The sequence below is a fragment of the Rhinoderma darwinii genome, chromosome 3, assembly GCF_050947455.1.
Source record: "Rhinoderma darwinii isolate aRhiDar2 chromosome 3, aRhiDar2.hap1, whole genome shotgun sequence".
NCBI lineage: Eukaryota > Metazoa > Chordata > Amphibia > Anura > Rhinodermatidae > Rhinoderma > Rhinoderma darwinii.
Genome location: NC_134689.1, coordinates 291,267,843 through 291,291,397, shown reverse-complemented (window position 1 = coordinate 291,291,397; position 23,555 = coordinate 291,267,843). Strand labels below are relative to the sequence as shown.

At 40.3% G+C, this 23,555-nt stretch overlaps 1 protein-coding gene across 1 annotated transcript; it reads right to left on the bottom strand.

Moving 5' to 3' along the window:
- Positions 1–2,602: 2,602 nt before the first annotated feature.
- Positions 2,603–22,634, bottom strand: HDC (histidine decarboxylase). The gene is made up of 12 exons (XM_075855230.1): positions 22,571–22,634; positions 21,083–21,255; positions 18,554–18,667; positions 16,798–16,920; positions 15,150–15,284; positions 14,080–14,223; positions 13,785–13,851; positions 13,449–13,611; positions 12,508–12,598; positions 10,295–10,393; positions 5,901–6,002; positions 2,603–3,852 (listed from the first exon to the last, which is right to left on the bottom strand). The coding sequence occupies exons 1-12, from the start codon at positions 22,596–22,598 to the stop codon at positions 3,154–3,156; spliced, it is 1,938 nt and encodes a 645-aa protein (XP_075711345.1). The 5' UTR covers positions 22,599–22,634; the 3' UTR covers positions 2,603–3,153.
- Between the last annotated feature and the right edge of the window lie 921 nt (positions 22,635–23,555).

The window sequence follows — 23,555 nt, the reverse complement described above, 5'->3', positions numbered from 1 at the left end:
ATATTTACGGGCACGGGTCCGTAAATACTGGTGCAATACGGGTCGAATACGTGTGACCAAGGACCCGTATTTACGCCAGTATTTACGGGAGGACAAAAATACGTTCGTGTGCATGAGGCCTTAGGAACATGAACATAAAGCTAGGTAAGGGCCTGTTCACATTAGTGTTGTCTTTCCGTTGATGGGTTCTGCATGAGCTTTCCGTCAGGGGAACCCCTCACCGGAAAGCAAACGGAAACCATAGCTTCCGTTTACATCACCATTGATTTCAATGGTGACGGATACTTTGCTAATGGTTTCCGTTTGTCACCATTGTGAAAGGGTTCACTTTTTTGGACAAAATCAATAGCGCAGTCGGAGGGAATTTTGGCTGCGAAAAGCAGCGCTAAAAAACGTACCCCCTCCCCCTTTTCTGCATGTAGTCCGGCCTCCTATAATGACGTTGCAGGCCATGTGACGCTGCAGCCTATGACATGCCCCCCCCATATGGCCGGTGGCGCCGCTAGCAGCCGCTATGGCTGCTAAAGCAGTAGCGCCGCTACTATGGGGCCCGCGCCTCCGAGCCTCCAACAAGTATGGGCCGGGCGACACAGGCCCTCTCATGCCTGTTAGGCGTCGCTAGCACCGGTGGCCCTGGTGCTAGCGACAGCCAAATACATGCACTAGCGCTGAATGGCCGGGCATGTTCCGACCATTCAGCGCCTTACAATTACGCTGATTGGCTAGCGGCGCGATGACGTCATCACGCCGCTTCCATGCTTGAAAGGCCCTGATTGACGGGGCAAGTCATTCTGCCACGCCAATCAGCGTCATTGGACAACGCTCATTCAGCTCCTGCAGACCCGCTCAGAAGAGAGCAGATCAGCATCGCCAGCGAACAGGAACGGGATCATGTGAGTATGTAAAGTTTTCTTGTTTTTTTTCTCTAATTAAACTGTTAATGGCATTATCTATAGTGGGGGCTTTATCTACAGGTGGATCGTCTATATGTGGGCCACTATATACAGGGGGGGTCTATATGTGGGGCTGTGGGGCACTAGCTACAGGAGGGTCTATATGTGGGGATGTGGGCCACTATATACAGGGGGGGTCTATATGTGGGACTGTGGGGCACTAGCTACAGGAGGGTCTATATGTGGGGATGTGGGCCACTATATACAGGGGGGTCTATATGTGGGCCACTATCTACAGGGGGGGTCTATATGTGGGGCATTTCCAGCGTTTACTGGCTAAACGCTGTCCAAAACTCAACTTTAGTATTTTAGTGCAGAATTTATGCTTCCCAATCAAGTCTATGGTCCAAACACGTAGAATCTCAACACAGAACCTGCAGCATAGATTCCATATTGTATCCGTTCTTGTTTCGTATTTTGTTATGAGGCTCCATGGACAATGTTTTACCGTGTGCTGGAGCTTCTAGAAATTAGAGACTCTTTTGAATAGCAAACCCTCCTCTTTAGGCCAGGTTCACACTGGTGGTTTTTGTGGTGTTTTGCCTAAAAAACATCTTCTAGAACGTTAGTGAATGGGAAAAATATCCCAAACAATCACACCCTGCTTTTTTGCAGCTTTTTTTATTTTTATTTAAATCGGCTAGATTTAGGCTGGAATCAAACATGTCGTTTCTAGGCTTCATTTAGGATATGTTCACACGGCAGCGTCCAATACGCCTGAAATTACGGAGCTGTTTTCAGGCGAATACAGCTCCTGAATTTCAGACGTAATTGCTCGTACTCGCGTTTTTCGCGGCGACAATTACGGACATAATTGGAGCTGTTTTTCAATGGAGTCAATGAAAAACGGCTCCAATTACGTCTCAAGAAGTGACATGCACTTCTTTTCGCAGGCGTCTTTTTACAAGAAAAGCCACGTCGGAACAGAACGCCGTATTTCCCATTGAAATCAATGGGCAGATGATTGGAGGCGTTCTGCTTCTGATTTTTCAGCCATTTTTCGGGACGTTTACGGCCCAAAAAACGGCCAAAAACAGGTCATGTGCAGATAGTCATGTAGCATACCCTCATGTAGTATTTGCAACAGCCTTTTCTTTTGATTGTGCCTTTTTGTGTACATTTGGTATCTGCTCAGGTGTATGGCCTTATTCATATGAGCGTTGAATACGTGCGTGTGATCGCTGTTAAAACGGCAGTCACACGGACGCATGTTTTTCAATGGGGCCGTTCACACGTTGTTTCAATGTACCGTGTGAAGGGTCCGTTGAAAAATAGAACCTGTCCTATTATCTTCCGTTTTCACGGATCCCTTCAAAGGCTCAAGTCCATGGGGATCAGTGAAAACGGGACCCGCAATCGGGCACATCAGATGTGAAAAACGTCACATTTTTTACGCCCGTGTTTCCCTACGCTCGTGTGAATCTGGCCTATCTATGTTGCGAATTGCATGTTGTGCCATGTATGCTCTTTATTTTTTACTTTTTTTCATTGCACTGCCTGTAAAAAAAAACACAATTTCTGGGTGAAGTTAGATGGTAACCGGGATGATTAACAACCAGTCTGAAGTAGATAGTCTACCATATGAAAGGTAACCTCTTTATCAAAATAAGAACAACATAGAAAACCCAATTTAGACTTGCATCATAGAAAGTGTTTATTGTCACATTTAGAAATCAGTGTTAAATCTGGTTATTTAAACATGGACAGAAAATATAGATCCGTTCCAATTGAAATTATATAAAGGTGTTGATTGATAGTCCTGCTCAATTTACCATTGGTTTTTGGTGAGCGTAGAGGCAAGCTGGGGTACAGAATGAACTCTGGTGGTGTTGGTGAATAATTAGAGATATTAATGCTATTCTTAAATATATAAATAGTAATACATAGATTAAATGATGTCTCACCTGAGACATGATAAGAAATTAGATTGCATATGACGTTATCATTCATTGTTGCTTATGAAATGTGCAATTGTCTATAATATAATATCCCTACACTGGAAATCCAGCTGACTGGAATATCAAAGTAGATCTGTCACGTTCTCACAGCTCAGGCAGCCATTGCGTAGACTGAACCATCATTACAATTGGCTACATGCTTAAACTGGGTTAAAGACACACAGTGATGTCATCAGTTCTCAATGTATCAATATAGTATTGGGTTAGCCAAAATAAAATGGCTGCGCGTGTAGCTGAGTAGATCACACTAGTGCTTGGAGCGGGCAGCAGGGCAGTTTAAGCCCACACTGAATGCTAATTTCTGGGAAGCTGGGCACACTGTAAAACTTGATTAATTTCCGGAAGGCATTTTTCTCTAGAATCATAACCTTCCCTGGGAGCTTGGAGAGTATGCTGCCATCTTTCTGAAGTTCAAATTGTGGCACCATCTTTTCTACAATTGCTTCCCTATTATGTGCGGGAACACTGTTACAACTAAGAGAACGAGCATTCTTTTTCTTGTCTTGGGCAGACCAGTATCGATATATAGAAGACACTTGTCTATGTTTACTAGCCACAGGCACGTTCTCGGGGAAACAGTCATCAAAGGGATCCATGTTATCTTCAGATATCTGCCCAACCCAATCCTTAGGGCTGAAATCTGCTTGCTTGGGTTGTACGGTGATCTTCTGGAAGTTGTCTTCTTCGTCCTCACCTTCCGTTGTTTGGGGGTTCAGTAATTTAGTGCAGTCATTGGCTATGGAGCTATGATGCAGATTGGTGACGTTTATTGCAGCTTCTCTAATAAGGTTCCAGTCACGCTGAATGTCTTCCCTTGTGGTGAACTGAGAGGTGACGGTGAAACGGATGATAAACTTGTCATATATGGTGGCTGGAACTAGAAACATGTTCCCAGATCTGGTCAGTTCTGCCAGCACTTGTTCCGTCAGAAAATTTGGACCCTGGTTTAAGAAAAGAGAACATGGCGTTGATATAGATCATGGGACGTGCAAAATACAGTCTACAATACAAATACATAGTTTACTTCCAGATGTGACAACAATTAAGGTGTAAACACTCGTTCATCGCATTTGCGTGTATCGTGTTTTTCAGTATCCAAAGCAGTAAAAATACCCCCAAAAAATGTGGTTTACTCACATACTTTGTAGTTCAATAGACTTTTGTGGCAAGCTGATTGTATAGACAAGAAACTCATAAATTATTATTATTATTATTAGTCTATTCTCTAAAGAATTATAATGGCTTTTATTATCTACATTGTATTGACCTCAAATGTGTCCCTTAACTTCATCAGAGGGCCACATATCATGTTTAGCCAAAACTAGGACTCCTAGTACTGATGCAGGAAAGAGAGGACAGAGAAGCTGTCAGATAACAGCCCCTCTATTCTGTATAATCATGCAGAGAAGTAAGGGTATATTAAATTGAGACAGGGACTGCACACGATCCCGCTGTTTTACACTGAGGCCTGTGGTGCACATGCGCTGACTGCCAGAAATGCCTGATAGATGCAGGTCCCTTGAACCCGCTTCTATGCCCAGAAAGGGGGTCATCCGACACCCCCCCCCATCCTTTCTGGTGAGGAGGTCGCAGACTGCCGCATTCAGGCGGAGGATGATTGGAAAGGAGGCCTCTCCATTCACCTTTATGGGAGTTGCGGATACAGCCGAGCAAGCAGCATTTTTCGCAACCCCCATAGAACAGAATAGAGAGGGCAATGCTCAACCTGGATGCAGAGGCCAGCAGTTTCCTTACCAGGTAGATGATGTGGATATGCCATAAATATATTATTTAGCCATTGTATCGCACTGATAATAGATTACTGTATTTATTCAGCTTTCATTTGGGCACTGTCAGTATTATTTGAGCACTGTATGGTGGTATTTTGTGGCAATGCTGCTTAGTCACTGTACAAAAACCTAAAAAATGGAGTCAACACAAAGCTATAGCTGATAAAAAGATAATTTTTATTGATACAAAACATAAAACATGAAAAACTCACATATTAAAATCAGAGATGACTGCCACAGTGTGGAACAAATGGGCCGAAACGCGCGTCGGGTGTGACGCCAGACAGCAGGATAATATACCATGGGTAAGGTATTAACATCAAGTTACATGCACCTTCTCACATAATCATGTGGGTGGGTTAGGTCCTTTAATGCACTCATGCTTACAACTGTTTACTTGACCTGGGACCTTACACATAATTTCGAGTAATGAACATTTCTCTAAGTCCTTCTTGGTGTTACTTACTTGTGTATCATACTCTTTAACATACACATTGCCATTTTTCCTGTTATGTATATCTGTCTGGCTTCCATTTGTTCCACACTGTGGCAGTCATCTCTGATTTTAATATGTGAGTTTTTCATGTTTTATGTTTTGTATCAATAAAAATTATCCTTTTATCAGCTATAGCTTTGTGTTGACTCCATTTTTTAGGTTTTTGTTCTAGATATTTTAGGAGTCATTGCTGATGTTATTTACAGTCATAGGCATTATTATATGCCCTTTTTCCCCGTAAACATGATACAATCAATAGATGAAAGTCATTCCACTTAAAGGGGTATTTAGGTTGTCCTCCATATTGATTGTGTGTGTTTAGTCACTGTACAGTATATTATTATTGCAGTATGGTGGTGGTGGCGGCACTGGATTGTTATTTAGACAACTGTAAGGAAGTGTCATTAGGCCAACATATGGCACTGTTATTTGGGCACTATACTCAATTAGCCATTGTTGCCTGATTGTTTGTACACTGTATGACAGTACTCCATATGGGGCTGCCAACAGAAGGTACCGCATCCAACGTAATGGGCTCTGATTAAACTCCATTTGTAATACTGTGTTTTGACCATCCGATCAAGCAGCAGGATATTCATGAATCCTTACAAAATAATCATTGCAAGGGGAAGAAGAAATGTATCAAAACCACTGGAAAAACAATGCAGAGTCTTACTGGAAGGGAAAAAAAACATCAGATTACCTTTAGCCGGAAGACAACCAGACCAAGGTGTCTCTTTGCAGGAACTTCAAACATCTGGTCCGCTTTAACCAATGACTCAAAATACCTGGCCATCTCTGTGCCCTAAAAGTAGAACAGAGATAAACATATCCAAGAGATACAGTGTGGTGATAAATCAGCTCTCAATATATACACAGCATATACTATGTACATATTTTTGTTTTTTTTCCATATTAAATAAAATGTTGACAAGCCTACGTTCACACTTGCGTAGTGGTTTTTGTTTATAACGGAAATCACAACGCATTGCAGGATCCTTCGTACGATGAATATCACCAGCGACCGACGGAGCCCACTGACAGTGCTATTCTTCCTGTCAATTTTGGCGGTACTGGCGACCAAAGTGAGCCTCTAAAGGCAGTGTGCCCCCAGCCTTAGATGTCCTGGGCAAGTCTGGTATCAAGCAAAAAAGATGTTCTAGCACCATCTTGTGGTGTCTACTAGAATTAATATACAATTTCTAATTAACAGAATAGACAAATGTTTTTCACATTTACCAATGTGCAATATGAGATAAATATGAGAATAAAAGTTTTGCATTACACATTATATATCTTTAAGATCGCAATAAAAATCAGACTAGACCAGCAGACGCTAATTTGATTGTGGTTTGCCCCTTTCCATCAGTACATACAATGCATTCGGAAAGTCTTCAGACCATTTACATTTTTTCACATTTTCTTATCTTGAGGCCTTGTGCTAAAATAAAAAATACCCCATAATGACAAAGTGAAAACAGAATAGCAAAGATTACTAACAATTTATTGAAAAGGAAAAACTAAACTATTGCATTGATATAAGTATTCAGACCCCTTACTCAGTACTTAGTTGAAGCACCTTTGGCAGTGATAACAGCCTCCAGTCTTCTTGGATATGATGCCACAAGGTTTGCACATCTGGATTTGGAGATTTTCTGCCTTTCTTCTCTGCAGATCCTCTCAAGCTCTGTCAGGTTGGATGAGAATGGTCTGTGGACAGTCATTTTCTGGTCTCTCAAAGATATTGGATTGGGTTCAAGTCAGGGCTCTGGCTGGGCTGCTCAAGGACATTCAGAGTTGTCCCTAAGCTACTCCTGTGTTGTCTTGGATGTGTGTTTAGGGTCATTGTCTTGTTGGAAGGTGAACCTTTGGCCCAGTCTGTGGTCCCGAGAACTCTGGATCAGGTATTCATTAAGAATATCTCTATACTTTGCTCCATTCATCTTTTCCTCAACCCCGACCAGTCTCCCTGTCCCAGCTGTTAAAAAAACACCCCCGCAGCATGATGCTGCTTCACTGTAGGGATGGCATTGGGATGGTGATGAGCAGTGCCTGGTTTCTTCCAGTTCTTTCCTCCACATGCTTGGTTTTTGCTCTGATATGCATTGTCATCTGTGAGACCTTCTATAGACAGGAGTGTGTCTTTCCAAATCATGTCCAATCAAATGAATTTACCACAGGTGGACTGCAATCAAGGTGTAGAAATATTTCAAAGATGATCTAGAGAAACGGGAGGCCCCAGAGCTAAATTTCAAGTGTCATAGCAAAGGGTCTGAATACTTATGTCCATGCAAAATTTGAATTTTTCCATTTTAATAAATTTGCAAAAAAATTTAAAATTGTGTTTTCACTTTGTCATTGAGTACAGAATGATGGGGGAAAACTTGATTTTTTTATTTTAGCACAAGGCGGGAAAAACGTGATTTTTTTATTTTAGCACAAGGTCTCAACATAAAATGTAAGACAAAGTGAAAGGGTCTGAAGACTTTCTAAATGCACTGTAATATGTGGCTATCATCTAACCATAACAGCAGGCGGCAATGGCCACTTCACTTTCCTGGGTTATTTGAAGAAACTGGATGTTTGTCCTGAAATTGTGATCTGGAGAGCTTTAGGCTATGTTCACACATCGTGTATTTGCGGCCAACTGTTTGGTTGCGGAATCCGCACCCAAAATTTTGCAACAAAGTGCAGTACAATGTCAATAAATAGGGTTTTAACATAACCAATTCAATCACAGCGTAAACAATTTTCTGCAGATTGTAGGCATGCTGCGGATTTTCAAATCTGCGTCTTGCCTTATCTGTTGCGGAAATGTTGCAGATTATCACCACAGATTTCATTCATTGCAATACAAGTAATGCAAAACTGTAGCTAGCTTCCGCACCAAAATCAACAATGAAATACGTTTTTTCATTGTAGATTTTCGTACAGATATTTATGCCGGTTAGACAGCGTAATTTTTATGCGTTGTTTACACATAGTCTTAGCCTAAAAAGGCAGAAACTCTGTAAATCTTTATTTACAATGGAGGAAATCCAGATCAAAAGTTACAGCACTCAATTTTTCTCCAATAGTCCCTGATAACCATACATACATGCATACAGTTCCACATTAATACGGTATGGTTGAGTAGTCATTAGGTAACTGCTGCTCAATCCAAGACGCAAACCAACTGAGAAGCAAATCTCAATTTGGAATGATGCCTGTGCATATGACTCAAAGTACCACAAGCTCCTGCACTAAACAATGCGGAAGTAGACATGTTAAAGGAACACTAAGGGTGTATTCACATGTGCAGGTTTTGTGCAGCTTTTTTTTATGCAGTTTTTAAAATCAAAACCATGTGAGGATCATAAAGGTAGAGACTATATAAAGGACAGATACTACTTCTTCCCTTACGTAAATCCACTTCTGGTTTTGGCTTCAAAAACTGTATGAAAAAAAACGGTACAAAACCAGATTAAAGCCTGCACGAGTGAATGCTTCGAGATCTACTAAGACTGGCATTTTAAACGCCAGTCTAAGGCTGAAACCCGCTGGAGTAAGGGCATGACCACACATGGCGGAATTCCTCCGCAACTGTCCGCATCAATGCCGCACCTAATCCGGGTTGCGGATTACGGCTGCGGATCTGCACAAAATGTGCAGAAAATTGATGCGGACTAGCTGCTGCGGACTGCGGGAAAAGTGCTTCCCTTCTCCCTATCAGTGCAGGATAGAGAGAAGGGACAGCACTTTCCCTAGTGAAAGTAAAAGAAATTCATACTTACCGCCCGTTGTCTTTATGACGCGTCCCTCCTTCGGCATCCAGCCCGACCTCCCTGGATGACGCGCCAGTCCATGTGACCGCTGCAGCCTGTGCTTGGCCTGTGATTGGCTGCAGCCGTCACTTACACTGAAACGTCATCCTGGGAGGCCGGACTGGAGACAGAAACAGGGAGTTCTCGGTAAGTACGAACTTCATTTTTTTTTACAGATACATGTATATTGGGATCGGTAGTCACTGTCCCGGGTGCAGAAACAGTTACTGCCGATCGCTTAACTCTTTCAGCACCCTGGACAGTGACTATTTACTGACGTCTCCTAGCAACGCTCCCGTCATTACGGGAGCCCCATTGACTTCCTCAGTCTGGCTGTAGACCTAGAAATACATAGGTCCAGCCAGAATGAAGAAATGTCAAGTAAAAAAAGCAAGACGCATCCGCAGCACACATGACATGTGCATGACAGCTGCGGACTTCATTGCGGAACTTTGAATCTCCATTGAAGTCAATGGAGAAATTCCGCCATGAGTCCGCCACTGCTCCGCAACAGACAGAGCATGCTGCGGACACCAAATTCCGCTCCGCAGCCTATGCTCCGCAGCGGAATTGTACGCATCGTGTAAACGAACACTGCTAAATTAAAGTGAAAGTCAATGTAGAAACGGCTCCGCTGCGGATTAACGCTGCGGAGTGTCCGCAGCGGAATTTAAGTGAAATTCCGCCATGTGTGAACCCGCCCTAAGATGCAACAAATTTATTAGGAGGCACATACTATTAGCTGGTATAGATTTCCTCTAAAATTTATGCTAATTGGTACATTTTTTGGGCCAATTGGCATAAAAGGGGCTAGAGCGGAATAAAAGTGAAAAAAAGTTGCACATTTTTGTGCATAACAGACTGGTACAAACAGCATGATTAATTTCCCCTAGGCTATGTGTACAAAATATTCACAAAACAATCCCAGAAAGCTCTCCCTAAATATCCTCCTTTCCTTTGATCCTATTCTGTCTCTCATTGCAATCAAAACTGTGAGAAATATGAAAGAAAAAAACTGTGAGAAAGAAGTTTTTTATGTGTCCAAGGAGATCAGACATTTTTCTAACAAACTTCAGACCACACCTCTCTCTAGCTGCAAGGCAACAGGCTGCAGCAGGAGCCTTCCCTCACTGCTCTGTCTACAATAGGAGAGCTCTGTCCCCTTATTAAGTTTTCGCCTTCACCAGATATCTGCCAGATGAAAATGGAAGGGATCAGAAGGAAATTAACTCTCGGGTTCTCTGCAAGATTTCGAAAAGGTGAAATCCATGGTAAAATTCTGCAAAATACTCACATGTCTGATGTGTGCTTGAAGATTTTTAATCCCAAATGAACGGATTACAAACCAAAGTTTTAGGGAGCGGAAGCGCCGACTTAGTGGAATTTGCCAGTGCTACAATTATGAAACAACAAAATGAGCTCTGTGCAATTGCATTTTCTGATAGAACAAACACAATACAATCCAGTTAAAGCATTAATCGTTATTTTAGATGTGAAGGACTATCCTCCTTACTCACTATCTTCAGACATATTGGATCATATTTTACCAGCCTGCACATTAAGGATATATTTACAAGGTCAGAATTTTTTACTAGGTATGCTAATCCACATGTTGCAGATTGTTGCAAATCCAAACTGCGGTCATTATTCTGCGTAGATTTATACTCACAGCATGTGAATGGCGTATTATATAACCTTTTCACATGCATTGCTGGCAAAATGCTTGCAGATTCTGTAAGAATGTAGGCCTCCTGCGATGACGTCGTCAGATGTCTCTACTGCAGCCTATGATTGGCTGCTGTAGTCACATGTGATGAAACGTTCTCATAGGAGACTGCCTGTATAGAGCCCAGCCATTGAACTCAATGGGAAAAATCTGCAACTAATCTGCGGCGAATTCCCAACCTAAATGCACATGCATGTCATTTTACCCATGTATTCTGATCAGACTTTTTCCGCAGAGTGTGGATGAGATTGATTCAAACCTCATCTACTTTGCTGCTACTGTAAGCGTATTGTATCCGCCCTATGTTAACATAACCTTGAGGATAGCCTGGAACGATTTCATAGTTGATCAAGTATTAACTAGAATCCTGAATGATTCCATATCAAAATTTTCGAAGTGTGCGGGCTACACACACCCCAACCTTAACTAAAGTCTTCTCACATGTCTCTGATACCTTCTCATCAGGGAAGTAGGGTCAACGACAGAAAAACTTCCCTTCTTTAATACCCACCTACCTACCTACCACTTTTTTATATTGTTTTATTTCTTTCCTCCTTTTCCTGTTCTCTAACAATTGTTAGCCTTATTTTCACAAGGATAATATTTTTTTGGTTAGGGTTCAATATATTATGTACCTTACTTTGCATAGGTTCCTAATGGTTTAATGGCTACCATAACTTGGATGTCTTGGGTGCCAGTGGAAAAAGTTATACATGTGACCTCCACCTTATTTTTAATGTCTTAACATATCCTGTATCTAATGATGACATGCTCTATTGCCTCTATATATATTATAATATGTATATACTGAGATAGCTCTATATATGATCACATAAATGTTCATAGCGTCATTTCTTCACCTTCTTATCCTGTATCTTTTTTACGTGCATTGGAGGACTATGGACCCTTAAGGCGCTGGCGGTTGTTTGTGTTTGCTACCTCTGTAACTGATAGAATTATGCCACTAGTACCTGCCTACTATATTTCTTACATTTTTCTAGGTTGTCCTGTTTGTTCAATATCCTATTACACTAATTTTATGTGAGTTTTTTCAGGTAAAATTACTGAAGACGTCTAATGATGGCAGGTCCACTTTAAAATAAAGCATCTAATAACATGTTTGTTACCGGTTTCAAACTAAAGAAATATTTCCATTTAATGTTTTTAGAAACTTAAAAAGAAAAATGTGTCTTTGTATAAGACTCCTCTATAACCTGCTTATTTGTACACATGCCCCTACCCAGATATTTGCACAACGGATACCGCCTTAATGTGTATTTCTTCTGTCAATGATGGCAGGAGAATTAGTCACTGATAACACTAGTAAATAAAAAGAAAAGGCATCAAGTTGTCCACAATATCCCGTCTCTACCAGCATGATTATTCATGATGTTAGTTATGGGGGCTGTCACATTTGGAAACCCCTTTCCATATGCCCTATTAAGAGCTATAGAGGGGGATTCCTCACTCAGGACACCCCAATATGAGGACTGCCAACAAGCAGCTGCTCTTGCTCTGGCAGACCTGGATCTGCCATGTATTATATGGATGGCCTTCCATTTGAGTGGCCGTTGCCCAAGAAGTGGGCAGCAGACAGAACTTCCCTCTACAAAATAAGCTATTTTCCGGGGGTCTCAGAGGTTGACTCAGGTGGGATTATACTAAACTCTAGCTTTGGTATATACTTTAGTATTGAGTTACAATTATCTAGATTATTTAGCAGTTACAATATTACCATAAAAAGACAAAAGTTAAAATATTTTCTTAGTATTGTCGCTCACCATGAAATCCGTTGCAGCTCCACTGTTGGCATGCCGGAGGTAGATGGGGTTGACACTAAATGTTTGCTGCAGTTTGTATTTGTCTTTCACCCTAAAGAAATAAAACAATGTTAACCCAAAGTTTTGGCTATGAGGTTGGTAGTAACAAAACACTATTCAAAAGTGTCTAGAAAAGCGGGCATGGCTAAGTGGAGCCCTTGAATGCACCAACTTTATTATTGACGTGCGCCTCAATTTTGGCGCACAATACTGGTCTGAAGTAACTTAACCAAGAGGTGGCGTAAATTAGAGAAAAGTTTCTACCATTTCTATCAAGATGTTCTAAATCTATCACACAGAATGCACCACTGTGATAAGACAAATGTATCTTTTGCCTGTCTCTTCTAGGTTTACGGTGCCTTTATTTTAGACAAAAATAATAAATCTGCCCCAATAATCCTGTTTCTTCATCTTCATACTTGTAAAATAAATCTACCCTCAAAGTGTACTGATTTAGGCAATGTAGTTGGTCTGTATTGCCCAAATCAAGGGACCTAACACTTTTTATAGGTTCCTTCCTTTTAAGCCAATATATCATCTATATATAATCATATAGCGTACATTACATACCGGAAACACAATGGGATAGATTTATTATTACTCATGTAGGGACAGATTGTAGTTCTGTGTAAACTGCTATTAATTTCTTGCAAAATAGTTAATAAAATGTCACATGGTTCATGATACAAGTCTCTAATACTACAGAATTTTCTAAAACAGAAACTCTGAGGTCTGATCATACATTTACATTATTTTTGTACAATAAAATTCGGTCGGTCGTCTGTCCCTAGGTGATCAATTTCCGATTCTCTATTTAACTCTTTCAGACTTGGAAAACCTGTATAAGACCACTGGTAATAAACTGAGATATCATGCCGAGTTATATCCATATAGTTTCTCACCAGAAAGCGGTGCAGTCAAAATGCACCATCATCCACTTTGATGGATTGAATGTAAAGGAATCAGCATATTCCACTCCATTGAATAGTGTTCTGAATTCTGGGCAAAGGAAGGCAGTGCCAGCATATGCTGCATCTATATGGAGCCACAATCCTTCTCTGGCACCTGTACAGTAAAGTAAAACATTAGTGTTAGAAATCAATAGAAAAAAATATATTTTGATTTTTATATATATATATATATATATATATATATATATATATATATATATATATATATATATATATATACACACATATATATATGTATATATTCTATTTACAAATGTACTAACTTACATATTGAGCCCAATTCTGCAAGATTATCAAAGGCACACACCCCAGTTGTTCCTAGTGTTGCACAGACCTATAAGGATGAAATGTATAAGTGACTTAGTATTTTGGCGCTGGATACTAGATCCTTGATTCTAAAGTCAAATGTCAATCTGCTGTGATATTGCTACTAGTTAGATGGCCAGGTATCATAGTGAGGATAGATTTAGATGATATTAATGACTTCCTTATAATTCAGGAGGACATTGTCATTGAACAACATTGTTTTACAGAAATTAATCAAATAAATTTTCTAACTCACAAAGACAGGAACAAGTCCACGTTTTCTATCTTCTTCCACTGCAGTTTTTAATGTCTCTCCTCTAAGAGAAAAATTTTCATCCACTGGAAGAAATCGGACCTTTACTAGAGAAATCAGACCAGCCTTTTCTACCGAAGAGTGAGCCTGCATATATGAAATATGAGTTTTATTACAAAAAAATAAGTATACACTAGCAAATGACCACTAGAACTATTTTAATATGATATTGGAGATATGAGATCATGAAATAGAGACATTTTATACATCTATAATTTGCCAGAAAGGACTAAAATATTGTTCTAAAAGCAATACAGTTCTCAAAGCCAGAGTTGGGGGGAGGTAGCTGTATGGTATATTTGTTATCCAGCTTAGGCTGTTAGGGGTACCATTCGAAATATCAAGCTTTCATACATTCAAATAGTCAACGCCGGTGGAGCTCCGACTATCCCCCCCCCCCCTCACCCCCTTAAACCCCTGTGTTTTTTCCCAGATGTTTTGTCTGTCTATTGAAAGTTACTGTCTTACTATGTGAATTGCATGGCCCTTCATGCTGCTCTAAGTTATATGTATATTTTTGAAAAATGTTCAATAAAAACACAGTTGAAACCAAATAGTCAACGCCCCAGGTCTGTTTTGGGGGCAATACCATGAATATGCAGCATAAAGATCATGTTGTCTATCCCCTCTTCCAACACAAAGTGACTCTCAGATTGTGTAATCTGTATGCCCCTTTAGTACGGTTGACTTTCCTTTTCAATACAGTAAAAAACAGTAAACCAACAAAGGAAATACCAAATGGACACTCTTTTGGCATACGTTTGGTTATTAAAGTATTTAGCCAAGAGCAGCGTGAAAAGAGCCTAAGAAATACATTTAGGATACAGATACATGTATATGAGCAATGTATCTCCATAGTTGTACATCTACTGTGCCTCACTGTTAAAGGGCATCTGTCAGGCGACTCGGCCAGGGTAAAATCTGAGGCATATACAGCCATGCAAACATAAATGTCTGAAACATGTCAGTTGATTGGTTCTGGTAATGTATGTAAGTTACAGTAACTGACTTACCTGATTTGAGGCATAAGCAATGAGTCGAGAATTGAGGCTTGAATCATCTGAATCAGGTTCAGAAGTTTTCATATCCAGGATTTTGTCCTTTCTGGCAGCCAGTAAAGCTATAAGTGTTGACTCACTCACAGTACTCTGCAATTGTAAAGACGTATTTTAATATAATAGTAAAGAGTTGGAGCCTAGCAGGACATGAACATCTAGTCTTGTCTGCATATCAATTATTTCTATCCTATTTTGTAGTATGTTGTTTTACCGGGCCCTAACTATACCTCTATATGCCTCCAATTTCATACAGGGGCATACAGGGTTCTGTACGAAAATGACAGAAAGAAATTGTGGTATCCTCCATTGGATGCTGTAATACGGCACCTGATAAAGTGTAGTCTGGCGGGACATGGAGTCCTTGCGTTTCCGTAGTGCGAAGCTCCACAAGAAAGCTTTCCCTTGTGCATGAGGCCCTAGACATACCCTTACAAACTTAGTCCCAGCAGCATTGAAACAGACTAAGAACAAGAAAGGATTGAACTGTTGCTTCTGGATTAAGAATGTGATTTTGGTCTAGCAATAGACTGTAGTCAGTCCAACCACTAGGTTGTCACCAACTTGTCTATTGTCACTTTTTGCTAATAGAAAGGCACTTAGTCACAGGGTCAATTGTACCCTTTCTGTTGCCTGAGGTAGAAAGCAAAATGGTGCTTCCCTTCTCCCCAAGTGCTTTTAGATGTAAACCCCAAACACACCATCTAAGCAACCCCTGGTTATATCCACAAAATAATAATGACAATACTCATACAAGTGTCCATAGTAATGCCCATAATGCTAACAGTTCCCACAGTGCCAAACTGATTGTAGTGCCCATAGTGTTAGAACACTGGGAGCTGCATCTCTGTCATTTGAGATTGGTCCATCAGAAGGATGTCTGTGCAGATGGAGCATTATACTATATTACTAGTATTATTATTATTTTTATTGTTAATTTTAAAGCACCATTAATTTCAGAGCGCTGTAAATATGAAAAAAAGGTTTAAATACATGACATGAGACAATAAAAACAACCAATACAATAAACCTGAGCTTTAAAGGGTTATTCCGAAACAAAAAAACATGGCTGCTTTCTTCCAGAAACAGCGCCACCCATGTACATGGGTTTGTTTGGTATTGCATCTCAGCCTCATTAAAGTACTACACACAACCTGTAGACAGGTATGGCACTTTATTGGAAGAAAGCAGGCACGTTTTACTAAACGTGAACAACCCTTTTAAGGAAGGACTTGTACAGAAGGATAGAGGACCACGCCCAAGAGCTTACAATCTACAAGGAAAGGGGGAAGGAGACGGTACATGAGGGTAGAAGCTCACCCAGTAGAGTAGAGGCATCTGTGTTGTAGGTTATAAGCTTTTCTGAAGAGTTGGGTTTTCAGGTTGATTTTGAATGTTTCGATGGCGGGAGAGAGTCTAATGTGTTGGGGTAGAGCTGCTCGGCTGTTTTCGGCTCCCATAGAACATAATGGGGAGAGACTCGTGCTGTGCTGGGACCCACATCTATCAGACATTTATGGAATGTCATGTAGATATGCCATAAATGTCTGAGATGGGAAAAACCCTTTAATCATTCTGTACAATCTATAAACATATGATAACTTACCTGCAGTACCCCTCCACCTTTGCTCTCTGGGTAATGATGAAGAAAATGACAAGGAAGGCCCAACATTTTAGCCAACCAGTCCAGCACATTCATTTCTAGTTCAGTGCACGCTGGACTAGAAGCCTTATCATAAAATAAAACATAAATTGGAGTCAGTACAAGGAGATCAGACATGTTTATTCCATTAACTGGATATCTTTCTAATTAATAAAGCTTTGTTAGGTAAAAATCAAAATCTGGAAGTAACTGGAACATAACATGCAAATAATATACACAATAATCAATGTACTTATCCAGAGCAGCCTGTGTGGACATATATAATAAAAGAGGAGCGATCACCTTTCCTGATATGTCTGTTTTAGTAAATATTTGTATTCCCCATAAAAAAATCAATCCTGGAAAATATTTTCTTAGAACTCTGTTTTGTGCCGTTCCTCTGTTGATAAGTAAGGCTACAGAGGAGTGTAAGGTTGGAAACGCACATTGAGTTTTTGTTGCAGATTTTGATTCAGTTTTTTTACCCAAAGCCAGAAGTGGATCCAGGAGGAAGGAGAAGTATACATTTTTCCTTTATATTTCCCATTCCTTGTGAATCCACTTCTGGATTTGGCTCAATAAACTGCATCAAAATCTGGAACAAAAAAATCTATGTGTGAATCTAGTATTAAAGGGGTTGTACAGGACTAGAAAAACATGTCTGCTTTCTTTTAGAAACAGCCTCACACCTGTTCACATGTTATGTGTGGTATTCCAACTCAGCCTCATTCACTTTAATCCCTTAACGCACTTTGACATAAGTGCACGTCAAGGTGCAGGGCGAGAAGTATGGAGAGCGCTGACGCATTGAGAATGCACCATACGCTGCAGGTGTCAGCTGTGTGTTACAGCTGACATCCGGCACTAACTGCCAGGAACAGCGATCGCGCTGTTCCTGGTCGTTTAACCCATAAAATGCTGCGGTCAATCGCATCTCAGGCGTTATAGAGAAGAGGGCGGCCCACTCTGACAGCTCATCGGCGCCTCCACAATGCCATCATGGGGTGCCGATAGTTGTCATGGCAGCCCAGTTGATTAATGAAGGCCCCCAGGACTGCCTTCACTCTGCCTCTGCTAAGCCGTGCCTGTGGCCGGTAAAAATTACTGTACAGTGCAATACATTAGTATTGCAGTGTATTGTACCAGCGTTTTAACAATCGCTGGTTTAAGTTCCCTATGGGGACTAATAGATTGTGTAAAAAAAAAGTTTTAGTAGTGAAAAAATACAACAACACAAACAATTAGGTAATGGTAATGGAGATATAAGATGAGAAATATTTTACTATAGAACCCCTGTAAGTCAATCTATGGCCATGTCCACACGACGGATTCGAGAGGCGGACACATCTGACGCAGTTTTTAAGGGAGAACTGTGTTAGAAATCCGCATGTTATACGTGGATTTTTTATGCAGATTTCTATTTAAGCGCCGCGAATCCGCCCAGCTGTTAATCCGTGTATGGAAATCCACTAGGCTTTCCCGTGCGAAATATGCGTCAATAAGTGACTTGTTACTTATTGACATAGATTTAAAATCAGCATTGGAAATTTCTGTTGTCATTTAAACATTTATGCAGAATTCCCATTGAAGAGAATGGTAGGCGGTTTGTGAGTGGATTTCACGTGGATTTCAAACCACATTAAAGTAGATATTAATGAAACAGCAGGTTCATAAATTCAAAATACGTGCTAAAATACACCCATGTAAGGGTACAACCTACCCATGTAAATCCTAGGCAGTTTATAGCATCTGCAAGCATGTCTCCAAGCAAGGAAGGCCAGGATGTCAGTGCTGGGAAGTATGCATGCATATGAGGACTCTGCCAATGGACAACCTGTAGGAACACACAGGACATAAGTGGGTGTTGCATTATTTGTTAAATTGCTACAATGTAAACTGAAATCACACATAGATAGATAGATAGATAGATAGATAGATAGATAGATAGATAGATAGATAGATAGATAGATAGATAGATAGATAGATAGATAGATAGATAGATAGATAGATAGATGATAGATAGATAGATAGATAGATAGATAGATAGATAGATAGATAGATAGATAGATAGATAGATAGATACAGAGATTATTCCTCTTCCATACATATTCTTTTAGTGTTGATGTTGCTTTTTTTCTTTAAAGGGAATGTGTTGCCAGCAAAACATGTTTTGTTTTTTTTAGATAAACAATTAGTGTGTAGGTGATTAAACATTGTTCCAATTTTTTATTTTTTCTTCACGAGTCAGGAAATATTATAAATTGGATTCAATTTATAATATTTCCCAGCACTGGTCACAAGATGGAGCCATTCCCAAAATTGCAGCATTGCATGTGGTAAAGCAACCACATTGCTTTATGCTGCAAAATTGGGTAAAAATCCCTCGCTCTAGTGAGCTCCCAGAATCCCCCCCTCCTTTATCCTGGCTAGTGCCGGGAGAAACGAGGGGTTTGAACGGTCTAACCTCCTACACTGTGTGTCGCCATTTTTTGAGCTAACACACAGTGTAGTAGGTTTACATACAGTAGTAAACACACAGTAAAACACGAACATACATAGAAATCACTTACCTGCTCCAGTCGCTGCCGCTCCCTCCGGTCCATCCGCTCCGTCTGCTGCCGCTGCTCCATGTGCACAAGTCCGGAAGCCGCGACCGGAAGTAGTAATCTTACTGTCCGGCCGCGACTTCCGGTCCACAGGAAAATGGTGCCGGACGGCGCGCATTTCAAATTGGACTGTGTGGGAGCGGCGCATGCGCCGTTCCCACACAGCGGCGTACACGATAGTGGATGGAACGGGCCCCGTTCGCAGTCCCTATGGGACTGGGGCTGCTGTATTCCATGTCTGTATGTGTCGTTAATCGACACATACAGAAATGGAAAAAAAAATGGCAGCCCCCATAGGGAAGAAAAAGTGTAAAAATAAAAAAAAGTAACACACAAACACACAAATTAATCCAAACGTTTTTAGTTAAACAGTTAGTGTATAAATGATTAAACATTGTTCTAATTTTTTTTTTTTTTTCACGAGTCAGGAAATATTATAAATTAGATTCTAATTTATAACATTTCCCAGTGCTGGTAACTAGATGGAGCAATTCCCAAAATTGCAGCATTGGCATGTGGTAAAGCAACCACATTGCTTTATGCTGCAAAATTTGAGAAGACTGTGTATACTGTGTGTCGCCATTTTTTGAGCGAATACACAGTGTAGTAGGTTTACATACAGTAGTAATCACACACTAAAACACGTACATACACAGAAATAACTTACCTGCTCCTGCCGCCGCCGCTCACTCCGGTCCGTCTGCTCCCTCCGCTCCAAGTGCTTGCATTAGAACACAAGTCCGGAAGCCACGACCGGAAGTAGTAATCTTACTGTCCGGCCGCGGCTTCTGGTCCACAAGAAAATCGTGCCGGACGTCGCTCGGCCGAAGAACTTCCATTTGGACTGTGTGGGAGCGGCGCATGCGCCGTTCCCACACAGACGGCGTACAGCATATTGAATGGAACGGGTCCCGTTCGCATTCACTATGGGGCTGTATGTGCCATATTCCATGTCTGTATGTGTCGTTAATCGACACATACAGAGATGAAAAAAAAAATGGCAGCCACCATAGACAAGAAAAAGTTCAAAAATAAAAAAAAGTAAAACACAAATACACAAATAAATAAAACATTTTTTAATAAAACACTAAAAGCAAATTGATATAAAAAAAAAAAATTTCACGACACCCTTCATTTAACTTCTCTAAAACTTGAGTTTCTGGGTTTTGAGGAGAGTTAGGCTGGGTTCACACGACCTATTTTCAGGCGTAAATGAGGCGTTTTACGCCTCGATTTACGCCTGAAAACACGGCTCCAATACGTCGGCAAACATCTGCCCATTCATTTCAATGGGTTTGCCGATGTACTGTGCCGACGACCTGTAATTTTACGCGTCACTGTCAAAAGACGGCGCGTAAAATGACAGCCTCGTCAAAGAAGTACAGGACACTTCTTGGGACATAATTGGAGCCGTTTTTCATTGAATCCAATGAAGAACAGCTCCAAATTACGACCGTAATTGACGCCTCGCAAAACGCGAGTACGAGCAATTACGTCTGAAATGCAGGAGCTGTTTTCTCCTGAAAACAGCTCCGTAATTTCAGCCGTAATTGACGTTATCGTGTGCACATACCCTAAGACTGTAATTTATTGCTATTATCTAATATTTAGAGGCTTCATATAAATAGTAGAATCCATTTTACCCCAGGCATGATGATGTCCTCAATGTCTCTGAATATGTTGTCCCAACTCTCCGATTCCACAGGGGCACTGTCAGGCAAAAGGGCTCTCATATAACCAGGCTGTACATCTGGATTTACCCGCCTGTCTCTTACGGTGCTGAGATACTGACAGATATAATCCACCAGTTCTTTACCTGTATATAGAAAGAACATGAAGGCCATGAAAATCACAGACTGCTAAAACACTCCAGCTAGCTAGTTTATCTGTGTGGACACAAACTCTTCATCTAAATGTACTAAATCCTAGTCGTCTCGCTCGCATACTCTGATGCATGATTTATACATTTAATCTTAAGTTGACATATACATTAGTCAAATAATCAAAAATTCTAGCACTTGTCAAAATCATATTCTAACAACTGCGTTAAAGCCAAGTCAAGTAGGTATTTTAATGTGTCAGTGAAGAACACTCTTTAATTGTACATTTGGATGTACTACTATTCTTATAATAAGAATATTTAGAATACTTTAAGAAAATAAATATAGCTCATGTTTCACTTTGATACATTAACAAATATGTCCCTAGTCCTACACTACATTTATAATTAGCAAAATAAAAAATCTAATCTTATGATTAATCATTATAATGGTATGATTTATCTGATTTATTTGTAATATGTTCATGGAATACAATGAAATTCAGTGCAATAAAAGATAATGTAATTTAATAAAGAAAGACTGCAAAGCTTAAAATAAAGACGATAGATAGATAGATAGATAGATAGATAGATAGATAGATAGATAGATAGATAGATAGATAGATAGATAGATAGATAGATAGATAGATAGATAGATAGATAGATAGATAGATAGATAGATAGATAGATAGATAGAGTATTCCTCTTCCATACATATTATTTTAGTGTTGATGTTGCTTTTTTTCTTTAAAGGGGTTTCTGCTTTGGACAATTCCTTTGTGTTATAAGGGCCCCCTGAGGATAAGCTGATCCCAGGGCTTCCTATTGCTAGGACCCCCAGCATTCAGCTGTAATCTGTGTACGAACATGGCAGCAAGTGTTCAATTTTCCTTAAGCACCTTCGCAGGGGGAATCAAACATTCCGCAGCGCAGTCAATGGGATGTCCAGATACACTCTTAGTAGCCGCTCCCTGCTCTGGCTAATAGATGAGGGATCTGAAAAGGGGATCCCCTCTATTCACAGGATTTTTTTAATCGGGTATTTAAAAATGTTTGTACATGTTACTGATTATCAATTGATTGTCCTAAGTGAATTGTGTTAAGGATCTTTTATAGGAGCAATGATTGAGCAAACTAACGTTCATAAGAACGCTCGTTCACGATCATTGCCCTGTGTAAATAGGGCAACGATCAGCCGATGAACAAGCAAACACTTATTCATCGGCAGATCACATCTTTTATGTAGCTAAAAAAAAATATTTCTAGTCGGCAGCAAATCTCCCTGTGATAGATAGAATTCTGTATAACATACCTCTTTTTCTGTATTCTTCAGATTCCATGGCAGAATGTATATAAAGTTGTGAAATCTGGCTGTGAAAGAGCCGTCTGTCTGTCTCTTCCTTTCAAACCTCAGATTATATACCCCAGTTATCTCTCAGTCATACGTCATATACATGTATTTCTGCCTACGTAAACACTTTATCTTATTCCATTTATTTCAGCTGCCACTCCATCATGTTGATTCGAAATAAAAGAAACTCTTGAGCACTGTTTGCTTTGCCTGTTATCTTTGATGTCTTCAGCTGTATCTACACAACCAGCCCCATTCATAATCAGCTCACTGGTTGCTTGAGGACCGATTTTTTTGCCCACTCACTTCTGGAATCACATAAAACCAGTTGTGATAATAGTTAAATATGAATTAGTACTCACTGTACAAACAAGGTTAGCAAAAATACAAGTTGACCTATACAGTATAATAGATTAATTATCCAGTTAGGATAGATTATAATATAAATTGTTTGATTACAGCAAAAATAAAAACAAATTGTCAATGTGTGGATAGTTTGTGATATATCTCTATGAATGTTATTGTGGTGTTATTAATCAAATAATACCAAGCAAAACTATGATCAGTGGAACTTCATGTTTCTTTTAAAAAGGTCATGGTTCCAAAGCATGTCACGCGTCAAGCAAAGGCATAGCTATAGGGGTGCAGATTTAGCAGTTGTATCCCGTCTTTGGTGCCTGGGGTTCCTCTGCCACATGAGAAGACACCAGTATTATAAATGGCACATGGTAGGTGGAGGTAAATGTTACAAATTTAGGCATTGGGGCCAAGGAGCATTTAAAGGTGTTTTCCCACAAACACATGTATCCCCTATCCACAGGATAGGGGATACATGTGTGATCACTGTGGTTCCAACCGCTGGGCTAAAGAAAAGGGGGGACCAAAAGTCCCCTGAAATGCTCCATGAGAATGGAGTGCTGGTGCGCATATTCAACCAGCGCTCTAT